A 22,765-nucleotide genomic window follows, 5' to 3' on the forward strand; every position below is an offset into this window, starting at 1 on the left:
CCACTGCCAAATATCCCATCAGTCCCTGCCCCCCAAATACCATTACCACATTATGTGCTTCTGCTTTCTGCTCAAGATTTTGAGACAGGTGGTCTAGAAATGCAAAACAAGTAACTTTAGACAAACAAAACAAAAAAAACACTACTCAGTTACCGTACATAATAATATAGCCCATTCACTGCTGCCAGTAAAAGGATTGGCTCACATCTGCAAGGCATCTCTATTCAATCTGCTTAAGAGCTTAGGTTTTTTTGTATATATCTTAAATAGCTGTTGCAGCAAAATCAACGGTTTCAAGTGGAACCCTTAAATTAATCTTTAAGGGGCCTCAAGAAAATGTTTTGTTTTGTTTTGTTTTGTTTTGTTTTGTTTTGTTTGAGAGTCTTTAGGGCACCACTGTCCTCTATAAGCTTATCCCCTTTCCTCAGTCCTATGGAGTAGTTTTTATTCTTTTCTTTTTATTCTTTTTTATTATTCTTTTAGCATGGCTTGATGGAAATTGAGTTCTTGAAGCTAAGGTTTTTGTCAGCACTGAATGAAATAGGTTCCTAGCTATACTGACTACCTCCGCCTTCCCAACCCCTTCTGATTTGCCAGCAGGCTACACTCAGAATCATAGAAGCATGGAATAGTAGAGTTGGAATGGGCTCAGAGGGCCAGATAGTCCAACCCACCACAATGCAGTCATCTCAACTAAAGCATCCATGACAGACAAACATCCAGTGTCTGCTTAAAAACAACCCAAAACTACCGCCTTCTGAGAAAGTCTGTCCACTGTCAAAGTTTTCCCCCTGAAGTTTAGTTAGAATCTCCCTTCTTGTAACTTGAACCCATTGCTTCAGATCCTTGCCTGTGGAACAGGAGAAAACAAGTTTGCTCCATCTTACATGTGATAGCTCTTAATATTTTTGGGAACCTAACTCCCTCAAATGTTGAGGAAGGGTTGAGGGAGTTGGGTATGTTTAGCCTGCAAAAGAGGCTTATGAGGATAAGACTTGGTTTCTAGACCCTTGATCATTTTGGTCACCCTCGTCTTAGTGTGCTCATCTTGGTCAGCTTCTTCTTAAATTCTGGTGCCCAGATCTGGACACAGTACTCTGACCAAGGCAGAATAGAGCAGTACTATTACTTCCCTTGATTGGGACACTAGACTTTGGTTGATGCAGCCTAGAATAGCATTAGCCTCCCCCCCCCCCCCTGCTGCTGCCGCATCACACTGTTGATTCATGTTACACTTGTGCTCTACTAAAATACCTAGAACTTTCTCACTTGTATTACTGGTAAGCCAGGTGTCCCCCATCTTATGTTTGTGCAGCTGGTCATTCCTGTCTAAGTGACTAACCCACAATGACAAATTCCCTTTCTCTACCTTAGAAGGCAGCAAGTGGGTTATCAGCAGGGCTTTTTTTCAGCCGGAACTCACCAGAACTCAGTTCTGGCACCTCTCAGGTGGGCCACATTGTCATTATAAGAGAACAAAAAGGTAAAGGTAAAGGACCCCTGACAGTTAAGTCCAGTCATGAATTACTCTGGGGTTGCAGCACTCATCTCGCTTTACTGGCTGAGGGAGCCAACGTTTGTCCACAGACAGTTTTTCCAGGTCATGTGGCCAGCATGGCTAAGCCACTTCTGGCGAACTACAGCAGCACACGGAAACTCCGTTTACCTTCCCGCTGGAGCAGTATCTATTTTTCTACTTGCACTTTGACGTGCTTTCGAACTGCTAGGTTGGCAGGAGCTGGGACCAGGCAACAGGAGCTCACTCTGTCGTGGGGATTCGAACCGCCGACCTTCCGATCAGCAAGCCCTAGGCTCAGTGGTTTAGACCACAGCACCACCTGCGTCACTCTATATAAGAACAAGGGTGGTGTTAATGGCAATTCTGGCACCTCTTTTTCTAGAAAATTGCACTGGTTATCAGCATACTCATTCACTATCAGTAGCCTTGGATCTGAAGGGATTAGGGATTAGGATGGAAAACCACTCCTCCAAGTCCATCTCCTGAAGAGTAAAGGCAGGTCAGTTCCAATCTTTATACAGTGGTACCTTGCAAGACGAATGCCTCGGAAGACGAAAAACTCGCAAGATGAAAGAGTTTTTCGCTTTTTGAGTTGCTTCGCAAGATGAATTTCCCTATGGGCTTGCTTCGCAAGACGAAAATGTCTTGCAAGTTTCCTTTTTCTTAAAACCGCTTGAAGAGGTGCAGTTGCGACTTGACCGTGCTTCGCAAGACGAAAAATTCGCAAGACGAAAAAACTCGCAGAACGAATTAATTTCGTCTTGCGAGGCACCACTGTATGTGTCATTTAATTGTTTAGTTACTGAATTTACCGTAATAGAAAATTAGCGAGCTCTTGAAAAAGATCATTCTGGCATTGAAGCCTAGTTCCAGAGGTGGTTTTAGGGCATTGTCACCTGTGCAACCACTACACACTGGGCATTGCCCTGCAGGGGACACCAAAACAATGCAGTGCAAGAGGCGGGGGGGGGGGCAGGGACACAACTGAATTTCAGCATCACACAGGCACCACTGAAATTTGAGAGCCCCAAGTTTGCCGCTACTAGTTCTCACTAAAGAGGTATTGTCTGGGTATAATTCCTGCCCAGATAGATGGAGAAAGAGTCTTTTTTTAAAAAACCGGATGTTTCAGAGTCAAATATAACATTGCAAAGCACATGCATCTAACACAACCCACTAGGTGCTCTTGAATGTCAACATCCCTCAGTCCGCTTGCCTTCAGAGGAAAGCTAATGACATAGCAGCATTTTACAACGTGCAGTGAGCCCGCAAAACGAAATGATAGAAACATCCAAATTAATAAATGGTATTTTTGTGGGGGATTTTGCTGTCTTCTAATAAAGTGTGGGCTGAGTTTTATTTTTTGCCAGCCTCATTAGAAAAGCAAGAGAACAGTTCAGCAAAATATAGGGAAACAGCTCAGTGGCTTCCCGCAGTGACAAGATGCTGAGCTCTAAAGCATGCTGCAGAGTTAAACAACAGGAAGTAGAATGTAGTTCGTTTTCATTGTCAGCTGACTGTGAGGGTGACAAGGGATTGTGCATGCTCTGTTTTAAAGTTGCTAGAGGTTAGAGTGAACTCTGTATCATGCTTGTGTATGACTCTGCATAACAAATTAAACACATTACCATGGTGATTGCTATAGTAACATTTAAACTGGCATAATTGCTAACAAATCCCCACCACTGATCTCAGCGGGGCTTGCTACATCTTGGTGCACCTCCAGAATCTGAAGAGAACCTTTTGCACTAAAATACCTTTGAAAGATGTAGCACAACAAATATATACGTATGCCTGACCCTAAGGAATTTTACTTGGCTGAAATCCACCCTTCCCTACTCAGAAAATAAATGTTGAACTTATTCATTGTTAATATAATTACCCAATTTAAATCATCACTCCAGAATGACTGACAAATTTGAGTGATGGCTGATCTCCCAAAATTAAAGCAAAGCTTTACTCCTGCTATGACCCCTGGCAGTTGCCATCTTAGTTTCCTAAAAATTCCATGACCTGGAAGTTTCATCATTCCATGATTGTGAGTTAAAAGTTAACACCCTGTCAAATGAGTCTTGCCAGTAACCCTTCTTCAAATAATCTCAGTGACTGAACTGGGATTTAAGGCTTCAGGTGGCCCCAAAGGTACCCTGGCCCTAAATTGTTCAGGCTTTTGTAAATTAAAACAAGGACATTGAAACTGGCTTAGTAGTACATGGGCAGCCAGTGCATTATGCTGTTGGCCTTGTTCCCCCATCAGCAGTGTAGCTGCTACATTCTGCACCAGTGGAATAGCGTGGGCTGCCAGTGCCTGGGGCTGCACAGAGGGGGTGGATTGGAGGGAGGGAAATGGACATAGTACACATGAGCATCCAACTGTCTAATGACATCCATGTCACCCAGGAGATTGCAGCCACAGAAATAAGAAAATAAGAGTCATTCCATTCTCTGGAGACGTAACTTTCTGGTTTGCATGGAGAATCTGTTTTCAATTTTGCCCAGTGGCGGAAGGATGCAGCTGTATTGAGGCAGCAATGAGTGTTGAAATTTTGGGCCCCCTAACAATTTTGCACCTGGGGCAACTGTCCCATGCCCCCCATGCTATGCCACTGTTCTGCACCAGCTGGAGCTTCTGAGCTAGACCAAAATACAGCCCCATATAGAGTGCATTGCAGTAATCCAGCCTCAAGGTCTATTATGGTCAGACTGTCCCTGTTTAGGAATGACTGACACTTTTGAACCAGGCAAAGCTTGTAAAAGGCACTCCTGGCCAAAGAGAAAACATGGGTTTCTTTTGAGAAACATGAACTACACAATTACTTCTTCAAAGGGAACACAACCTCATCCAGAGCAGGTGACTTGCGTATTTTCTGGACATGAGAAACACCCACCGAAAGAGCCCCTGTCTTCCCAGATTGATTAAGATTGACCCTCCTTCAGTTGGCCCTCCTTCAGTTCCCCACTGCATTCTTCATCCTCATTCTCAGGTGACATTAACAGTGCATGTAACCATTACACTCAAACATCATTTCTCTGATTAAAACAGGGATGTTCTATTCCCTTCTTCTTCTTCTTCTTCTTCTTCTTCTTCTTCTTCTTCTTCTTCTTCCCCACCCAACTGACTGGGTTGTCCCAGCTTCCAAATTATATAAAAACACAATAAATCATTGACATAAAAAACCCCCTTCTCTATACAGGGCTGCCTTCAGATGTCTTCTGAAGGTTGTATGCTTACTCATCTCCTTTGCTCAGGGGTCACATAATTCCATACCCTCCAACATTCCTCCGATGAAAAATGCAACATCCTAAGAAAAAGCAGGATATTCCAGGATCAAATCAGAAACCGGGACGGCTTCTGTAAATCCAGGACTGTCCCTGGAACAGAGGGACACTTGGAGTGTCTGGAAACCTGTCCAACTACAATGTTTAAGTGGATGCATTCAGAACATTTTTCTTTTTTCTTTTTTTCCGATTGTGTGCATTAAAATGCCTGTTCATGCTTGATATGAACTGAATGCACTATTGATAAACAGCGAAGAGGTAAAAAAAAATATTTGCCGTTGTAATGCTAAAACTTACGGATGGAATAGAGAGATAAGAAAGCAAGCATGATGGCTTGACTATATCCTGCAGGATGAAATTTGATCCAGAGATTAAGAAAGAAAAACACAAGACATCCATTATAAAAGTCTATTCCTTTTTAAGATTCACTAGGCCCAAGTTAAATTGCATTAAGGATAAATTGCTAGTATAATGCTGGTGACCCACATGCGGTGGGGTGAAGATGGGGCACGAAGACTAGGATTATACTGTTGCATTAACTCCAGATGCAATGGCTTCTAAAACAAAATAGTAGTAGTAGTAGTAGTAGTAGTAGTAGTAGTAGTAGTAATAATAATAATAATAATAATAATAATAATAATAATAATAATAATTTATTATTTGTACCCCGCCCATCTGGCTGAGTTTCCCCAGCCACTCTGGGCGGCTTCCAGCAAAGATTAAAAATACATTAAAATGTCACACATTAACAATTTCCCTGAACAGGGCTGCCTTTAGATGTCTTCTAAAAGTATGGTAGTTGTTTATCTCTTTGACATCTGATGGGACGGGGTTCCACAGGGAGGGCACCACTACCGAGAAGGCCCTCTGCCTGGTTCCCTGTAGCTTTGCTTCTCACAGTGAGGGAACCGCCAGAAGGCCCTCGGCACTGGACCTCAGTGTCCTGGCTGAACAGTGGGGGTGGAGACGCTCCTTCAGGTATACTGGGCCAAGGCCGTTTAGGGCTTTAAAGGTCAACAGCAACACTTTGAATTGTGCTCGGAAAAAGGCTTAAACAGTCACTGAAACCCACTTCCCACTGCAGAATTTCTCCACATCATATTAAGAGCCCAAGACTCGATCCAGTTCAGCGTCCAGCATCCTTCATCCTACACTGACCATTCAGGTGGCACCTCTGAGAAATCCACTGGCAGGGCATGCAGGTGGCAGCCTACCCTACTGTTGCCGACAAGCAACTTGTAATCGGTGGCATGATACCTATTGTGAGTTGGAGAAAACATCCATCGGGTATTGCAGATTGACATTTGTTCCTACTCAGTGGTAAACAGAGGGTTTTCCTATGGAAAGCAGTGGCACAAAACCTATTAGAAGTTGAGCCTAGAAGTCACAGACCAAATAGAAGACATTGCGGGACAGAGAGAAGCATAGATGAGCCCTTAGTCTCTCTGACTTTAGCCTCATCCAGGCCTTCTTAAATTGCATCCATTGAAGGGTCTGCAGGGTTCCTTACAGCCCTTTGGTAGACCTAAAGAAAATATGGAAAAACTAGTCAGGAGGAAGGAAACTGAATGGGACTGAAGAGCTTTATGGGGCTGAATATGGGTGGCTGTTTGTTGTTTTCCTAAGAGGTGGAAGCGATATGATAGAGGTATTCTTTACTCTTCTTGAGCTCACTCATTCTGTTGTCTTCTTTTAAGTAAAACAGTTTGTTCAAGGCTGGCTAGTACTTTGATCAGGAACGACAGTGGGAGAAATTCTCCTGCTAATTTGAGTTCTTTGTTTATAGCTTTTTATATAGTAAAATAAGGTGCTGTTTGAAATTGCTGTTTTATAGCCATAGATCTTTGTGTGTCATATATGTTCTTTTGGCCACGAAAAAGAAAATAGCATCTCTCAAATACTGCCGTCATGTAGAGGCACTGGTTGACATACATTGCACTTCCTTTTTAAAAATAAATTAAAATAAAGCTGCAGTGAAGGACCTACCTATTTAGGTAGGTCCTTATCTGATACTAGGAGCATCAAGGATGCTGCAAGAGTCAAACGACAGCAGGAAAAAATGATTTTTTATTTTGTAAAGCAATTGCTTGGACACAAAGGCACAGACCAGCTCATGCTTGGAGTCTGGTCCCAAATTCTAAGCGAGCCAGCTTTTTATACATTTGCAGAATACAATACCACCTGATTTATTGTAAACCACCTGATTTCTGGGAAATTGAAAGTTATAGCAAGTTCCTATTACCATGTAAGGTCTTGACTCCCTCCTTCCTGCCATGGCTCCACTACACCATGGCCATGTGCATTCCTGAGTTTGCTTATCTCTTTACAACCTTGAATAATAAACATTTGAGCCTGTTCCATCAATGTCAGCCTTGTTCTCCTGACGGACTTCTCCTTTCTCAGAAAGGCCTTTGGGGAGGTTGCTATGGCCCTACAGCAGCATGAACAGCCTTCACCTTACTGGCAGCTTCATACACTCTCAAGACACCAGCAAGCACCATCTGGCTCCTTGACCATTATCACTGCTATTCCAGCAGTGACATAGAATGGTCACAGTCATCTATGGAAACGAACAAAACAAAGGACTTGGTATCATTTGCTTCTGAAATGAAAGTTCCCTGAGTGAACTGTGCTCCCAACAAGTAAATAAAGAAAAAGGTCAGGAGATGGGTTGAGACTAGCAGTGCAATCCTAACCATGCCTAATGGAGAGAGAGATTTATTGGATTCAATAGCATGGAATGCTGCAGGCAACACTGTTTTTACAGCCTTGATGCTTGCACACATAGGGTGGAATGTGGGAAGAGTGACAGAGCTTCATACTCTGACACTGGGGGGCAGAGAGCAGGTGGGGGAGGGACTGGCACGCGTCCTGGGGGCATGGCGTGCCACCCGCAGGGGAGTGGCACGCGTCCTGGGGGCATGGAGCGCTGCCTGCGGGGGAGTGGCGCCCAGCGCGGGCGGGGGGCAGCTGCAATGGCACCCCACTGGGATCACACTGCCGGGGGTGGTGCGCTCCCCCTGCACTCCTCTTCCTCTGCCACTGTGTGGGAATTGAGATTAGAATGCCTGTTCACTGTGCCAGTGTTAGCAATTTCACACTTTCAATGCTGCATTTGTGATTGGTGTAAATCGCACGCCTTTCTGAGAAGAGTGTAGGAAACAGAAGACAGTCTTATGTCTTCCGCTGTATGTACTTTGTACAGTGGTACCTTGGGTTAAGTACTTAATTCATTCCGGAGGTCTGTTCTTAACCTGAAATTGTTCTTAACCTGAAGCACCACTTTAGCTAATGGTGCCTCCTGCTGCTGCCGCGCCTCCGGAGCACAATTTCTGTACTCATCCTGAAGCAAAGTTCTTAACCCGAGATACTATTGCTGGGTTAGCGGAGTCTGTAACCTGAAGCGCCTGTAACCCGAGGTACCACTGTAATGTACTTGTGCCTGTTGTTCTCTTGGAGCTGGAGAGAACGGACACCATTATGCTTTGGTCTGTACGTAGTGTGTAAATAAATAGTAGATTAGCTCTATGATGTCTCACGCTTCTTGCTGTGTTCTGCCAGAAGCTTAGCGTGCAAATATCATTATGATATATGTCGCTAAAAGCACACTGGAAGAGAAGAAAGATGCCTTTTCCTGAGCTGTGCGTACCGGAGGACGCTCAGAGTTCTGGGGGCTTGCAGGCACCCCCAGAGCATTTTCCAACAGCCAGTTCCTAAGCTATTTACACCAGGGTGGCATAACCAAAAAGACTTGGATTGGGCTCATTGCAATCATTTTCTGGCTTGACCCAACCATACCTTCCAAACAACCCATTTTGGCAGTTTCTGTTGGCACCATTTGCAGAGGTGCATTGAGGTGTTCCTCTGTTGACAACTGAGCTCCATAAATGATAGAAGCCAGCAGAGCTGTCACCCCAGGCAAACCCCTTCCAGCATGGCAGATCAGAGGTCTGGCTTACTCTGCATCAATCCGTCCCCGATAATTATTCATTGTTCAGCCTTTAAGTCTCTTCCTCCATCTTTACCAAACCCTCATCCCACACAATGTGTTTTCATCTGCTGGCATTGCTCATGTCAGACAAAATCACATGAATTTACACCTGCAATCAGATGCACTGCTATCCAATTTAATCTTTGCCTGTTGTACTGATTCTTTAGGGAGGAGTTTGAGCCACACATGGTCAAAATGTTGGAGACGGATATCTAGCAACCATCAAAGGAGGGATCCCTCCCCCTAATCTAAGTCATTTTGATTTAGCCCTGCGCAGAAGACTTTTCTAGCTGTCACTCCTAAAGGAGATAACACCCACGTTTAGGAAAAGTAACTAACAGTTCAAGCCGGATAAGCAAACACAATCAGCATATGTTACGCTGTGTGGATTGTATAATACTGTAAAGTATGCAAACATGACTAAATTAATACTCTTCAGTGATCTCTAATTAAAGTCTTTGTGGTCTTTTTCTTTAACTCTGTGTATACATTCACATTCTTGTTTGCTATTGTCCCAACCTGCATTCTTTTAGACAAAACATAACAGGATGCACAGATTTCGACACTTTCAGCAAACCATAAAATTCAACATGCAGAGAACCTTATTATAAGTGTTGTTGTTTTTTACCTCTCCATAGCACATTGTACTTTGATTTCTAAACAGGAATGCTAGTAGTATAACATCATTTACAGTGTAGCTTCTTATGTGCAAGAATCAATATGCATATTTATTTTTAAATAGTCCCCATGAGATTGTGGATTCATCGAGAACATGAACCGTTAGACTACACAATCTTCTTTTAATAACAAGAGGATTTACAGGTTTAAGCTAACAACAGAAGGGCTCCCTGGTTGAAATAGCAATTCTCTGAAGCAGGAAACACAACAGCTACTGGTTATTTAGTATAAAGCATCTAATATCTATGATTGCTAGGGTTTCCTAAACTTGGGTCTCCAGCTGTTTTTGGACCACCACTCCCATCATCCCTAGATAGCAGAACCAATGGTCAAGTATGATGGGAATTGTAGTCCAAAAACAACTGGAGACCCACCATTACTGTCCAAACTTGTGAGAGAAGACTGTGCTTAAGTTGGGAAACAGTCCATTGAGGTAGTATTATTATAGAATATCTCTGTGCATGTTAATTCTCAAAAGAATATACTTCTCAAAATAATTAACCATATGCTCACACTACAGTAATCAAACACAACTTTTCTCTGTGTTATGGTTTTGAAGACATGTGTAGGCAGTGCTTTTTTCCTGGGGGGGGGGGGTGCAGGGGTACGCCTACCCCTAAACATTTTGTGAATCTAAGTTTGACCTCATTGAGGGGCAGTATTTCAATATGAGTAGGAAAACAAGAGTACCCCTAAACTTTTTTTTTTTTAGAAAAAGGCACAGCATGTAGGTATCTTTTCCTTCAAACAAGCCAGGAAATCACAATGCACACATCGACAACGTATTCACATCAGGTAATTAAATCAAAATCAGCTTCCAGCAGAATATAAAAACATAATAAAACATCAAATGTTAAAAACTTTCCAACACAGGGCTACCTTCTGATGTCCTCTAAAAATTGTGTAGTTCTTTATCTCCTTGGCATCTGATAGGAGACATTCTACAGGGAGGTTGCTACAGCTGAGAAGGCCCTCTGCCTGGTTCCCTGTAACTTCACTTCTCACAGTGAGGGAACCGCCAGAAGACCCTTGGAAGTGGACCACAGTGTCCGGGCTGAACGATGGGGGGTGGAGATGCTCCTTTAGATATACTGGGCCTAGGATGTTTAGGGCTTTAAAGGTCAGCACCAACACTTTGAATTTCCACGAGGACCCTAGTTAATAGTGGTGGAAAGACTCTATCCTTCTCTCCCCACCTGTGATCCTGATGAGAAGGGTTAAATCTTCCTCATACTACAGTCCCAATGGAAAATGGGGTGGGGGGGGCACACATCTATTTTTTAAAATCCCCTGACATGGTTGCCATCCATGCTAGATATGGCTAACCTGTTGCTGTTGCAGTTACAGATAGGTAGCCGTGTTGGAATTTTTTATTTTGACTGTTGCTGTTGGTCTACAACATCCATCAAAACCTGCCAGCATGGCCAATGGTCAAGAGTAATAGAAGTTGCCATCCAGCATAATCTGTTTGTTAGCTACCCATGCCTTTAGCAACCGTATTACAAAGAGTTGTCATACACAACCATCTTTATTTTGATTAGACTATATTTGTAAGACAGTGTTTTTCAGGCACTGATCTGTGAAACACAGGGATTTGATGGAAACTTATTAGGAGCTTCTGTGTGAGAGAATCATTAACTGGTCCAGAAAGAACAAACTTGCCCTGCAAACTGAGCCGCAGGAAAATGTTGCATTTTCATTCACTTTGTTCAATGGTGAGGCCTACATTTGTATAAGAAGTTGCAGCCTTGAAGATGAATCAGAATCCTCAGCAGCTCATTACATTTCTGGGGCAGATGCACTTTGGCCCATAAATCAATTTAGGAATGGTTCCCCGAAGACAGACAAGTCTGAAAACAACTTAAGTTGTACATTTGGACTATTTCTTTTAAAAGTTGTTCTTAAATTCACCCAAACTTTTATCTATTTCACAGATCGTTTGAAAAAGGAATACAACATTATTTGCTCGGGGGTTTTCTGGCTAAAGCAAGAGACGTATTGCGCCTAGCTGACTCTTTGCAGAAGGAGCAAACGATGAGAACTAGCTACTGCTTGTCATTTCTAATCTGGACTTGTATGATTCACGAAGTCCACACTTCACCATCGCCGAAAAGGACTAACATGTATTTGCAAACAGAACGGATAATGGGCTTGTCTAAGGACCACGGAAAAGCACTTCATCGAACCAAGCGAGGATGGATGTGGAATCAGTTTTTTTTACTGGAAGAATACACAGGTCCAGATACTCAGTATGTAGGCAAGGTAAGCATTGTGATCAAAAAACGATTTGATGAGATGACAGAATTCTAGAATAAATGTAATAGATTTTTTGTTTCTCAGCAGCAGCACTGAAGCAAGGCAGATTGAATGTAGCTTTCTAGCGGAGGGAGAAAAGGAATTTACACCTCTGCTTATGGAATGTTGCTTGATTTTTGGAAGAAGACAGATAACTTAGAGGCATTCCCCACAGAGGAGGGGGAAATGCTCCTCTGCTAAAGGTAAAGGTAAAGGGACCCCTGGCCATTAGGTCCAGTCGTCACTGACTCTAGGGTTGCAGTGCTCATCCCGCTTTATTAGCCGAGGGAGCCAGCATACAGCTTCCGAGTCATGTGGCCAGCATTACTAAGCCGCTTCTGGCAAACCAGAGCAGTGCACGGAAACACCGTTTACCTTCCCGCCGGAGCGGTACCTATTTATCTACTTGCACTTTGACATGCTTTCGAACTGCTAGGTTGGCAGGAGCTGGGACCGAGCAACGGGAGCTCACCCCGTCACAGGGATTCGAACCGCTGACCTTCTGACCAGCAAGCCCTAGGCTCTGTGGTTTAACCCATAGTGACATTTTTGTAGGAGAGGACTATAACAGGCACATACATTTCCATGATTATAAAGAACATCCACACCAATTAGATTCTGAGCAAGCGGATGCTTAATTGAAGCACAGTATAGAATAAATACTTCTCCATGCAGAGAGAGAGAGAGAGAGAGAGAGAGAGAGAGAGAGAGAGAGAAATCGTTTTACGAAAAAACAGGAAAAGCTTAATCATGTTTTGAGAAAAGAAAAAGGATAGGTAGAAAATTTAATTGTGTATGGAATGATAATTGAGTATCCATGAGATAAGTGACAAATAGTAATTAACAACAGTATAATTTGAACACAATTATGAACAAGATGATAAACAATGTAACAAGATATAAAATAATGCCAAGATATAAATCCTTCTCCATCAGGAGGGTGGATCACATGATCTTCCTGAGTTGGTGCTACATGTAGCATGGGGTGGGGGGGGGTGGAATGGATCTTCCTATAGTTCTCATAAAAAATCCCTGTCCCCCCCTTGTAGCTCAGCAAAGCACACATGTTGGTGCAATGTGTGCAAAGAGCCTAACTGCATAAAACCCCATGCAGCCCCAAACCAAACAATCAACATCCAACATTAAACCTGAGAAGCAGTTTGCAGACCTTCCAAGTGCCCCTGTTTTCCAGGGACAGTCCCAGATTTACAGAAGTTATCCCAGTTTTTTGTTTGATCCTGGAATGTCCTGCTTTTCCTTAGGGCATCCCTATTTTCATTGGGGAAATGTTGGATGGTATGTCCCTATTTTCATCAGGACCTGAGCCAAGGAGATACCGTATTTTTTGCTCTATAACACGCACCTGACCATAACACGCACATCTTTTTTAGAGGAGGAAAACAAGGGGAAAAACATTCTGAATGAAACAGTGGATCTATCATTTTTGTGCTTCATGCTGTGGCCACAGACATGTGATCTGATGGTGAATTTGGGGTGACCCAATGCAAAGATCCTGAGGATCCATGTGGATCCATGCTTTTTAACCACGTTTTTGCACCATTGCAGCCCCAGGCAACAGTGGGTGTGTGATTTTGGGGGGGCAGGCTGTAGCCATGGACATGCTATGTGATCTGATGGTGAATTTGGGGTGACCCAATGCAAAGATCCTGAGGATCCATGTGGATCTTGTTAGGTTATTTCCGTTCCACCTTAAAAGGGAGCAGGCTTTTGTAAGCAACAGAGTCTGCGCATGTCCTGTTCACAGGATGTTTATGCTTGCTGTTTTTCCTTTCGTTTTCACAGTCGGCTCAGAGACGCTGACAGAATGGACGTGTTTTCTTTTGTTCTGTTAAACGCTAAATAAAGTCTGTAAATTATGCTCTTCTGAGATGCAAGCTTTTGGCTGTGTTTCTGCTGAAGGAGGGTGCACCAAGCCCTGGAATGTGGCTAGGAATTTCTAAGGCTTTGTGCCCCTAACTGTTGGATCTGCGTGACTACGGGAGGCCGATGGAAACTCCGAACTCCGGCTTGGGGGCCATGATGGACGTTATCTCCCTGGCAGTTTCCCAACAACAAGGTTATGGGCCCAGATTCACGGCACCTACAGGAGAGTAAATGCTGCAACAGACTGCGTTTAAGAGGTATGAAGTGGGGAAAGCGAAAGGAAGGGACGCTTTTCTGTTTTTACCTCAGCAAGGAGTCTTTCATCTCCGGCAGATTAATTGGCCTGGGAGCCGAGACAGAAAGGCTTCGTGATTAATGGGCTGCCAAGATAAGGAGTCTTTGAAGGCATAGGGCTCACGGCTCAAATAAAAGGCTGGAATGGAATTTTTCCAAGCTTATGGAAATGCTGAATGCCCTAAGTTGGATGGGCAGAATTATGACACCTGGGCAAAATGGTGTGAATCTTTGCTGCGTCAGTTTGGGGTGTGGCATGCTGTTTCTGAAGCCCCCCCCCAGTTCCTCTGACAGAGAGATGGAAAGGCCAGAATTCGAAAGCGATTGACGTATTAGTCTTATCCGTATCTCTTGAGGAAATTAAGACGCTGGCTGGCAACACCACTGCACGTGGAATGTGGAATGCTTTGAAAAAAGCTCATTTGCCAATAATCCCAGCCCAGAGTTTGAATGCATCGGAGGTCCTAGATGTTTCCCAGAATGCGAGTGATTGCAGGGATGCTGAGGGCACCGGTTGCAAGCTGCAGGGGGAGCTGACCGTCACGTCATCCCAGGCAGCATTCCAGCCTCCAGGGGGAGCCAAGGAGTCGGCAGCTGAGAGCTCTGGTTCTCGTGAGAACCAAGGCCATCGCCTTTGCAGAGGCCGGAAAGGCAAAGGTATATAGAGCCACAGGCAGACACCTGCAGATGGCCAGGAGCAGAGGGAGGGTGAAGAGCCCGCGCAAGGGAAAAACAAAGCGTTGTTAGCTGGCACAGCTTCACCAAAGGCTAAAGGCACGTCTGCTGGCCAGGAGCAGCAGGGGGGCAAGCTGCAAAAGCCCACACCAGTGCAAAACAAGGGTTTGCTTGCTGTAAGGACTGCTCCAACAGCCAAAGGCAGGTTTATTGTGGACTCAGGTGCCAGCCGCCACGTTTCCAAGGACAGGCATCTCTTTATCTCCTTCAAGCCTCAGGAAGGTGAGATCCACCTGGCTGATGGAAGGACGTTGCAAATTGCAGGAGAAGGGACTGTGAAACTTGCAAGTTTGCACACAACCATCAGTGGTGTACTATATGTTCCAGGCGCTGCAAGCAACTTGTTGAGCGTCCCACAGCTTACTGGGCGTGGTTTTCAGATTTCCTTCAAGAGGAGCGTCTGTGTCATCAGTAAAGGCAAAGAGGACTATTTGCATGCAAAGTTTATGGATGGTTTGTTCCATATAACTTATGACGACACTGTTGCTGTATCAAATGCTGATTCTTGTTGTGTTGCACAAACTAACAAAGTTCTTCATGCAGGTTGCATTCACGATGCGCATCGAAGGTTTTGTCACCTCTCTTGGAAGGCACTGGCCAAAATGCCAGAGGTGGTTGAAGGTTTGAACATCAAACCCTGTAAATTTCACATGAAATGTGTATCTTGTGCAGAGAACAAGGTGAAGGTTGCTCCAAAAGGCAAGGAGTCTAGCAGGCAGGCTTCCAAACCCTACCAGCTAGTACATGCGGACCTGGTTGGGCCACTTGCGCCCTCTTTAGGAGGAGCAAGGTACTTCATGATTCTGATTGATTCTTTTTCCAGGTACATTCATGTGTATTTGCTCGAACAGAAATCGCAAGCGTTTCCGAAGTTTAAGGAATTCTGTGCTTGGTTGGAGAATGTGCACGGTAAACGTATTTCTTGTTTTTTTACTGATCGGGGCGGGGAGTTCACTTCTCAGCAGTTTGAAGCTTTCCTGACTGAGAAGGGAATCCAGCATGACATGTCAACGCCCAGATCGCCATGGATGAATGGTCTTGCGGAGAGAGCAAATCAAACATTGCTGCAAGGAATCAAAACCTTGTTGCATGATGCCAATCTCCCTGATAAGTTTTGGGGGGAGGCTTTGGGGAATTTGGTTTACAGTTATAATCGCAGATTGTCATCACCCATTGGTTGTACCCCCTATGAGAAGATGTTTGGCAAGAAACCCAACACCAAACACATGAGAATTTTTGGTTCGGACATGTGGGTACGCACACAACAAACCAACAAGCTTGGGAAGCGTGGGGCACATGGTTTGTTCATGGGGTACGAAAAAGGTGCGTACAGGGTATGGATGACTGACTCTAAGTCCATTAAGTTCACAAGAAGTGTTGAGTACAATCCTAAGTGGGGGGAAAATGTGGGAATTTTCCAGTGTTACCCAGAGGAGGATGAAGGTGATGTCAAACCAGCAGCTAAAGCTGAGAAAGCTGCTGCTGATGAGGATGAGGATGAGGATGATGAGGATGATGATGATGATGATCAGAGTTCGGATTCCAGTTCAGTGGGCGGTGCTGCTGCTGCTGCTGGTGTCAGTGACAGTGACGACACAGCAGACTACCAGAGCGCAAAAGCCTCAGTCAGACCATCTGATGCGTCTGACAATGAACTGGAAGAACCACTGTTCACCATTGGTCACTTTTCTCCTAAGAAAGAGGAGATGAGTCCAGAAGACTTGCGTCTAGTACGCAGATCTGAAAGGGCGACCAAGGGCAGACCTCCAAAGAGGTATGCTGATGAGTTTGCTAAGACAGCAACAGCTGTTCTTGGTAGCTCAGAGAAGGTATGGGAACCTTCAAGCTTCAAAGAGGTTCAGGAGTTGACCTCTAAAGATGCTGAGCCTTGGCTAAATGCCATGAAGGCTGAAGTTGATTCCTTGAACAGGAACCAAACTTGGGAACTGGTACCGGTAGTCCCAGGAATGAGACTGGTTGGCAGCAAATGGGTCTTCAAGGCCAAGACAGACCAGAATGGCAAGGTAGTCAGACACAAAGCCAGATTGGTTGCCAGAGGTTTTTCACAGGTACCAGGACAGGATTACCACGAGACCTACTCACCCACAGTCAAATATGAGAGCATTCGGCTGATGCTCAAGATCGCTGCGGAGGAGAAACTGCATGTTTCCCACCATGACATTAATACAGCTTTTTTGTACGGGATTTTGAATGAACAGCTGTTCATGCTTCCACCTGATGGGATGGAGATACAGAAGGGTATGGTCTGTAAACTGCGGAAATCCTTATATGGTCTTAAGCAGAGTGCCAGGTGTTGGAACACAAAACTCACTGAGACATTGCTTTCTCTAGGTTTTCACCAGGGCAAAGCTGATCCATGTGTGTTTGTCAAGGAGGAGGGGCAAAACAAACTGTATTGTTTATGTTTTGTTGATGATCTTCTGATGTTTTGGAAGAATCAGGCTTTTTATCAAAGCACCCTAGCTCAGCTGAAGGAGCACTTTGACATGAAGGATCTTGGTGAGGTATCCAACTATCTTTCTCTGCAGGTGGAGAGAGACCAAGCAGGTAATTTTCTGGTACACCAAACACAGAAAATTGCTGATGTGTTAACCAGGTTGAATTTGGTTGATGCAAACCCAGCAGACACACCGATGGTGACAGGTTACCAGGTAGACAGTACTGCTGAAGCGTTTTCTGACACAACGCTATACAGATGCATTCTAGGCAAGCTGAATTTCATTGCCAGATGTTCAAGACCTGACATAGCTGTAAGCTGTAATCTGCTTAGCAGACATGCCAACAATCCTACGGTTCAGGATTGGAAAGCTCTGAAGCGCATAGCCCGCTATTTGAAAGGGACTATGCACTACAGGCTGAGGTTCACCTGTCAGAAGACTGGAGGTCTTGAAATCTTTGCAGATGCAAGTTTTGGAAGTGACACCACGGATGGTACAAGCACTTCTGGAGTATGCTACATATACAACCACTGCCTGTTTGACTGGTTGTGCAAGAAGCAAACAACAGTGAGCCTAAGTTCCTGTGAAGCAGAACTCAATGCTCTGTCATTTTCACTCATGGATTGTGAATGGTTGATGCAACTGTTTAAGGACATCGGGGTTTCTGTGAAATGTCCTATACAAGTGTATCAAGACAATAGATCGTGTTTGGCTTTGCTGAACTCCGAGAGTTGCAAGCAGAGAACCAAGTACTTGCAGATTAAGCTACATCGTGCAAGAGAGTGTATTCAGAAAGGACTGATTCAGGTGTCCTACATGGCAGGAAATGAAATTCCTGCTGATCTGTTGTCTAAGGCTGTTAGCAGAGAACAACTTAAGGTTTACACACAAAGGTTGCAATTGGATTGAACCACAGGTACAACAGGTTACACGGAAAGGGGGAGGATGTTAGGTTATTTCCGTTCCACCTTAAAAGGGAGCAGGCTTTTGTAAGCAACAGAGTCTGCGCATGTCCTGTTCACAGGATGTTTATGCTTGCTGTTTTTCCTTTCGTTTTCACAGTCGGCTCAGAGACGCTGACAGAATGGACGTGTTTTCTTTTGTTCTGTTAAACGCTAAATAAAGTCTGTAAATTATGCTCTTCTGAGATGCAAGCTTTTGGCTGTGTTTCTGCTGAAGGAGGGTGCACCAAGCCCTGGAATGTGGCTAGGAATTTCTAAGGCTTTGTGCCCCTAACTGTTGGATCTGCGTGACTACGGGAGGCCGATGGAAACTCCGAACTCCGGCTTGGGGGCCATGATGGACGTTATCTCCCTGGCAGTTTCCCAACAGATCTATGCTTTGTAACCACATTTTAAGTGGAGAGGGAAGGAAAAACAAAGAAGGGAAAAGGAGCATGAGAGGGGTGTGCAGAGAAGCAGCCATAGGCGCCGACTCCATGGGGCTTGAGGGGGCCCGAGCCCCCTCAAAAATTCGTTTGGGGGGGCTCCACCCCCCCAATAATCTCCGGCGCCCCTCCCCCAGCCCAAAATGCACAGGGTCGGGCTGCATGCCTCCTGCCCTCCCACCCGAGCAAAAGCTCCACCTTCGGAGCTGATTAATAGGAGCAGCACGCTCTCCCCTATTCGCTCACGAGGAGGCGGCACCACTTTATTTGCATATTCATGAGCTTATTTATTATTCATGAGCTTTCCCGGCCCCCCCCAATATTTTTTATAAGTCCGCGTCCCTGGAAGCAGCTGGCTAAAAATGCAGGAGAGGAATTTAACGGGAGGGAGGAAAGAAATGCAAAAGTTTCCCCCCACCCAAGCACCCAAACCAGCCAGCTAGCTCTCTCTCTCTCTCGCTCTCCCACCTGCATGTTGCCTGCTAGTCCCTAGACGCAGCACCGGAGCACAGAGAGGAATTAGAATGAACGACTCTCCTTTCCCTTCTGCTTGCCTGGAGGGGAGGGGCTTTCCCTGCTCTTTGTTCCGTTGAGCAAACACAGCAACGAAACAGAGGAGGGTGGGCAGTAAGACCCGGAGGCAGAATGCAGGAAAGCAGCCACTTCCTCTTTTCAGGTTTCCCTTCTCCGTGAAGCGCGATTTGATTTTTGTCTAATTTTTTGGCTCCAGGGACCACACATTCGCTCCATAACACGCACAGACATTTCCCCTTCCTTTTTAGGAGAAAAAATCTGCGTGTTATAGAGGGAAAAATAAGGTAAGTAATTATCCAACCTTTAGAAGACATCTGAAGGCAGCCCTGTATAGGGAAGGTTTAATGTTTTATTATGTTTTTATATATGTTGGAAGCAACCTAGAGTGGCTGGGACAACCCAGTCAGATGGGTGGGGTATAAATAAAATCATTGTTATTTTTAGAGAATAGAATGTCCCTATTTTAATTGGAGAAATGTTGGAGGGCATGTGTTTGGTCCTATATGAAGTGAAATTTACATCTGTGGACATCTAGTAGCCTCTGGGATGTGATACATATATGTGGTGGGTGGGGCAGGAAAATATGATCTTGCCTTCACTCCAAGTAGTAATTGTACTTGTAGCCAGGTAGTAGCCATCTGCTGCCCACTGGGAATGGTAGGGAGAGACAGAACCCATGACAGGGAGAGCCAACTACTTCTATTTTTGTCCCCATCCTTGCTGAGTTCTACAAGGGCAATACTGAGGCTAAGGAGAAGAAGGGTTGCCATATGTCCTCTTTTTCCAGGACACCTCCTCTTTTTCATAGGTAGATTCGTCATAGCGATCCATAGTCAAAAGCACAAGTTTTTTGCTCTTCAAAATATGGCAAGCCTAAGAAAGAAGGCAGGGCAGGTTGTGAGATATGAGCTTCCAAAATGCTAAGTAAAAGGTTAATACACACAGGGGCTGCATCATTCTAAGAAATAATATTTTGAGGTAATATGCATTGCTCCTGAAGCAGTTGTGTAAGTTGGCACAGTTAATAACAGTCTTTTTGTACTTTAGTCGGTTTGGCGTAAGCTCAGCAGTTATAGTTTATAACAAGAAGAATTTGAATTTTTAAATTCAAATAGAAAAAATAGAATGTGCAGCAGGAATGGGAAACTTTAGGGAACCATGGAAGGATGGAATAGAATTATGGATTGATGTAATCAACGTATTGATTTTTTATTTTGTTTCTTCCTTTTCTTTTGCTTTCTTCTTTTATTATTCAGTTCTGGATATTGTACGCTTATAAATTTATTAATATATTTTTTAAAGAGTCTTTTTGTGTTGTCAGAGCAGCTGAGCAGTAGGTCTGTTCAGTTCTGCTGCCGCCTGCCTCATACTTAGTCAGAGTCTGTAAGAGTTTTAGTCTTAATGATAAATTTATGTAATACACTAGTAAGCTAAGTAATACCTGCCTGCCTTGTACATATATATTTAATCGAACAAGTGCAAGGGTGCTGTGAGTTAAAGTTATTGTTATTTAAACTTTAAAATGGTTTTTATAGGAGGGAAAAGGGATCAAATAGAAGGGTTAAACAACCCAGCCTCAAGTTTCCGCATAATTTCTGTTAATGGAAATTAAATATAATTGCTAAATAAACTAATATGTATTAAGCTTTGCAAGTGTGAAACAGGAAAGATAACTTTATGCTAATTTATTTTCCCTAATTAAAACCTATGTCCCACACAGGTAAGGGCTGACGAAGGGCAGAGTGAGTTTGGTGGGGCAGAGTCTCATTTGCCCTAATGGATCAACCTCTATTGGATTCTTCTCAGTGAGAAGATATAACAAACCAGCTGCATATGAACAAACTGGGGCAAACGACGGTATCTTCATACAGAAACTATGTTCATCATACAATGTAGCCTTTTGCACAGACTAAGAGTCAGGTTTGGTTCTAAAGCAAATGGTTGCTTTTGTGCCACTCTTGGTAATGTATGGAGGAACATGGGCAGGGACAGCAGCAAAGGTACTATCCATTAAGGAAGGATAACACTGGGGGTGGGGGGAGTTACTGAAACAAGAATATTGAGGGGTTCCTTCAAGGGGTTCATCTTCTTAAGGAAGACTGGATCTTCAGAGAGAGCGTACCTTTTAAGGCTCAAACCGGTTAGGAAATCAACAGAGACCATATAAAAGCAAAGCGGCTATAAGCCTGATCTTTATTAACTGTTGCAACAGGGTGCTCACTGCCAGCTGCAGGAGGCAGGGGGGACCCAGGACAAAGGTGTGCAAGCCCTTATATAGACTTTTGAACTGCCCACCCTGGAGCCCAAGACCAGCCCTCCATACATCATACGTACATCAGAGAAGGGGCGGACTACAACAGAAATCTGAGTGCATTGTTTTTATCCTGTCTGCCAGGTTACCTGATTGGATTACCTGGGCATCCTGGCCACTCTTTTGTTATGATAACTACTCAATTCCTGAATCCAGGTCACAGGTCATAGGCTCACACCCTATTCATATCTTAACTGTGGCCCTGAGGCAGGATTTGTGAGCAAAGAGACTATGAGAAGGCTCCCCATTTCCTTCAACCTTGCAGAGAAATATTTGAGGTCAATTTGGAACAGACAAATGGTCTCAGGACTTTTTCTGTGAGTCTCAGACATGTCGTCTATACATATATGTATGGGCTTGCTTGGTACATTTATGAACATTTACTATATATATAAAAGACCTTAATATTCTTATAACATTACTATACCATTAGCCCAGTTCATGTCTTATTCAGATGTTACCCACCGTGCTGAGAGAAGGTACACCAACCATGTTGGAATCAGACCTTTAAGCAAAACGAGATATTTGAAAAAATAATAATTTGAAAACCAAGTCCAGGCATTGTCAAATCAAATCAAAACTTTATTAGCAAAGCCAACAGGCCACAGCTGTACAAGAGTTAAAAGTGAGAATAGGGATAAAAGGAAGAAAAGAACAGGCAAAAGGAGGTCCGTCGGGTGAACAGGTCTGTCACTCAGATGGTGGCCCTCAATTTCGCAGCTCTCTCGATGTACCTCGCGACCTTCTCTGTTATCTGACTATCCGTATCAGATAATAGAAAATACAGTGTAATGTCAGGTGAACGGCCGGGGTTGGAGAGAATGAGTGGAGTAATAATCTCATTCCTTAGGTCTTTGTAAAGGGGGCAAGAAAGAAGGACGTGGGACACTGTTTCCGTGTTACCATCTCCACATGGGCAGAGTCGTTTTTCAAATGGAGTCTTTTGGTAACGACCTTCGAGTACAGCAGAGGGAAGAACATCCCATCTAGCCAATGTAAAGGCACGTCTGTATTTTGGAATGGTTAATTTAGACAAATATGAGGCTGGAGAGTCAAAATGAGAAGGGGGAAAGTAGGTATACCATGGGCACAGTTTCTTTAAGATAGTCAGGTTGTTTTGTCGTTCAATGTCTTTCAGGCGCTGGCCTATTAGACTCTTTGCTTTAATGAGGCCCATTGATAGTAGGGACTGTGAGTGCAGACCGCATGTAAGGAGTTTTTGATGCACAGTTTTAAACCACTTGCTTTTGTGAGGGTCTTGCATTACTAGCGGCAGTAGACCAGGAGGATTCAGATTAAGACGAAGCCAATAATTAAATGTTCTCTGCCAGGTCCGAGTTTCCACAGATGGAAGGCAGGCCTCGAGTCGTAATGCTGCGTTTGGAACACAGGAGGGGAC

General features: G+C 44.2%; 1 protein-coding gene and 1 long non-coding RNA gene across 2 annotated transcripts in view; one reads left to right on the forward strand and one right to left on the reverse strand.

The window, feature by feature from the left end:
* LOC310714484 overlaps positions 1-22,765 on the reverse strand; it is a 602,255-nt gene that overhangs the window by 343,479 nt on the left and 236,011 nt on the right. The gene's annotated exons all lie outside the window — the stretch shown is intronic.
* Positions 1-22,765, forward strand: part of CDH9 (cadherin 9) — a 142,488-nt gene that overhangs the window by 37,870 nt on the left and 81,853 nt on the right. Inside the window, exon 2 of the mRNA XM_083519279.1 lies at positions 11,402-11,729. Coding sequence (XP_083375405.1) covers positions 11,502-11,729 — 228 coding nt within the window. The 5' untranslated portion in view covers positions 11,402-11,501. The remainder of the gene's footprint in view (positions 1-11,401; positions 11,730-22,765) is intronic.

Source organism: Podarcis liolepis, assembly GCF_965112155.1.
Source record: "Podarcis liolepis genome assembly, chromosome: 8".
In the NCBI taxonomy this organism is placed as follows: Eukaryota; Metazoa; Chordata; class Lepidosauria; order Squamata; family Lacertidae; genus Podarcis; species Podarcis liolepis.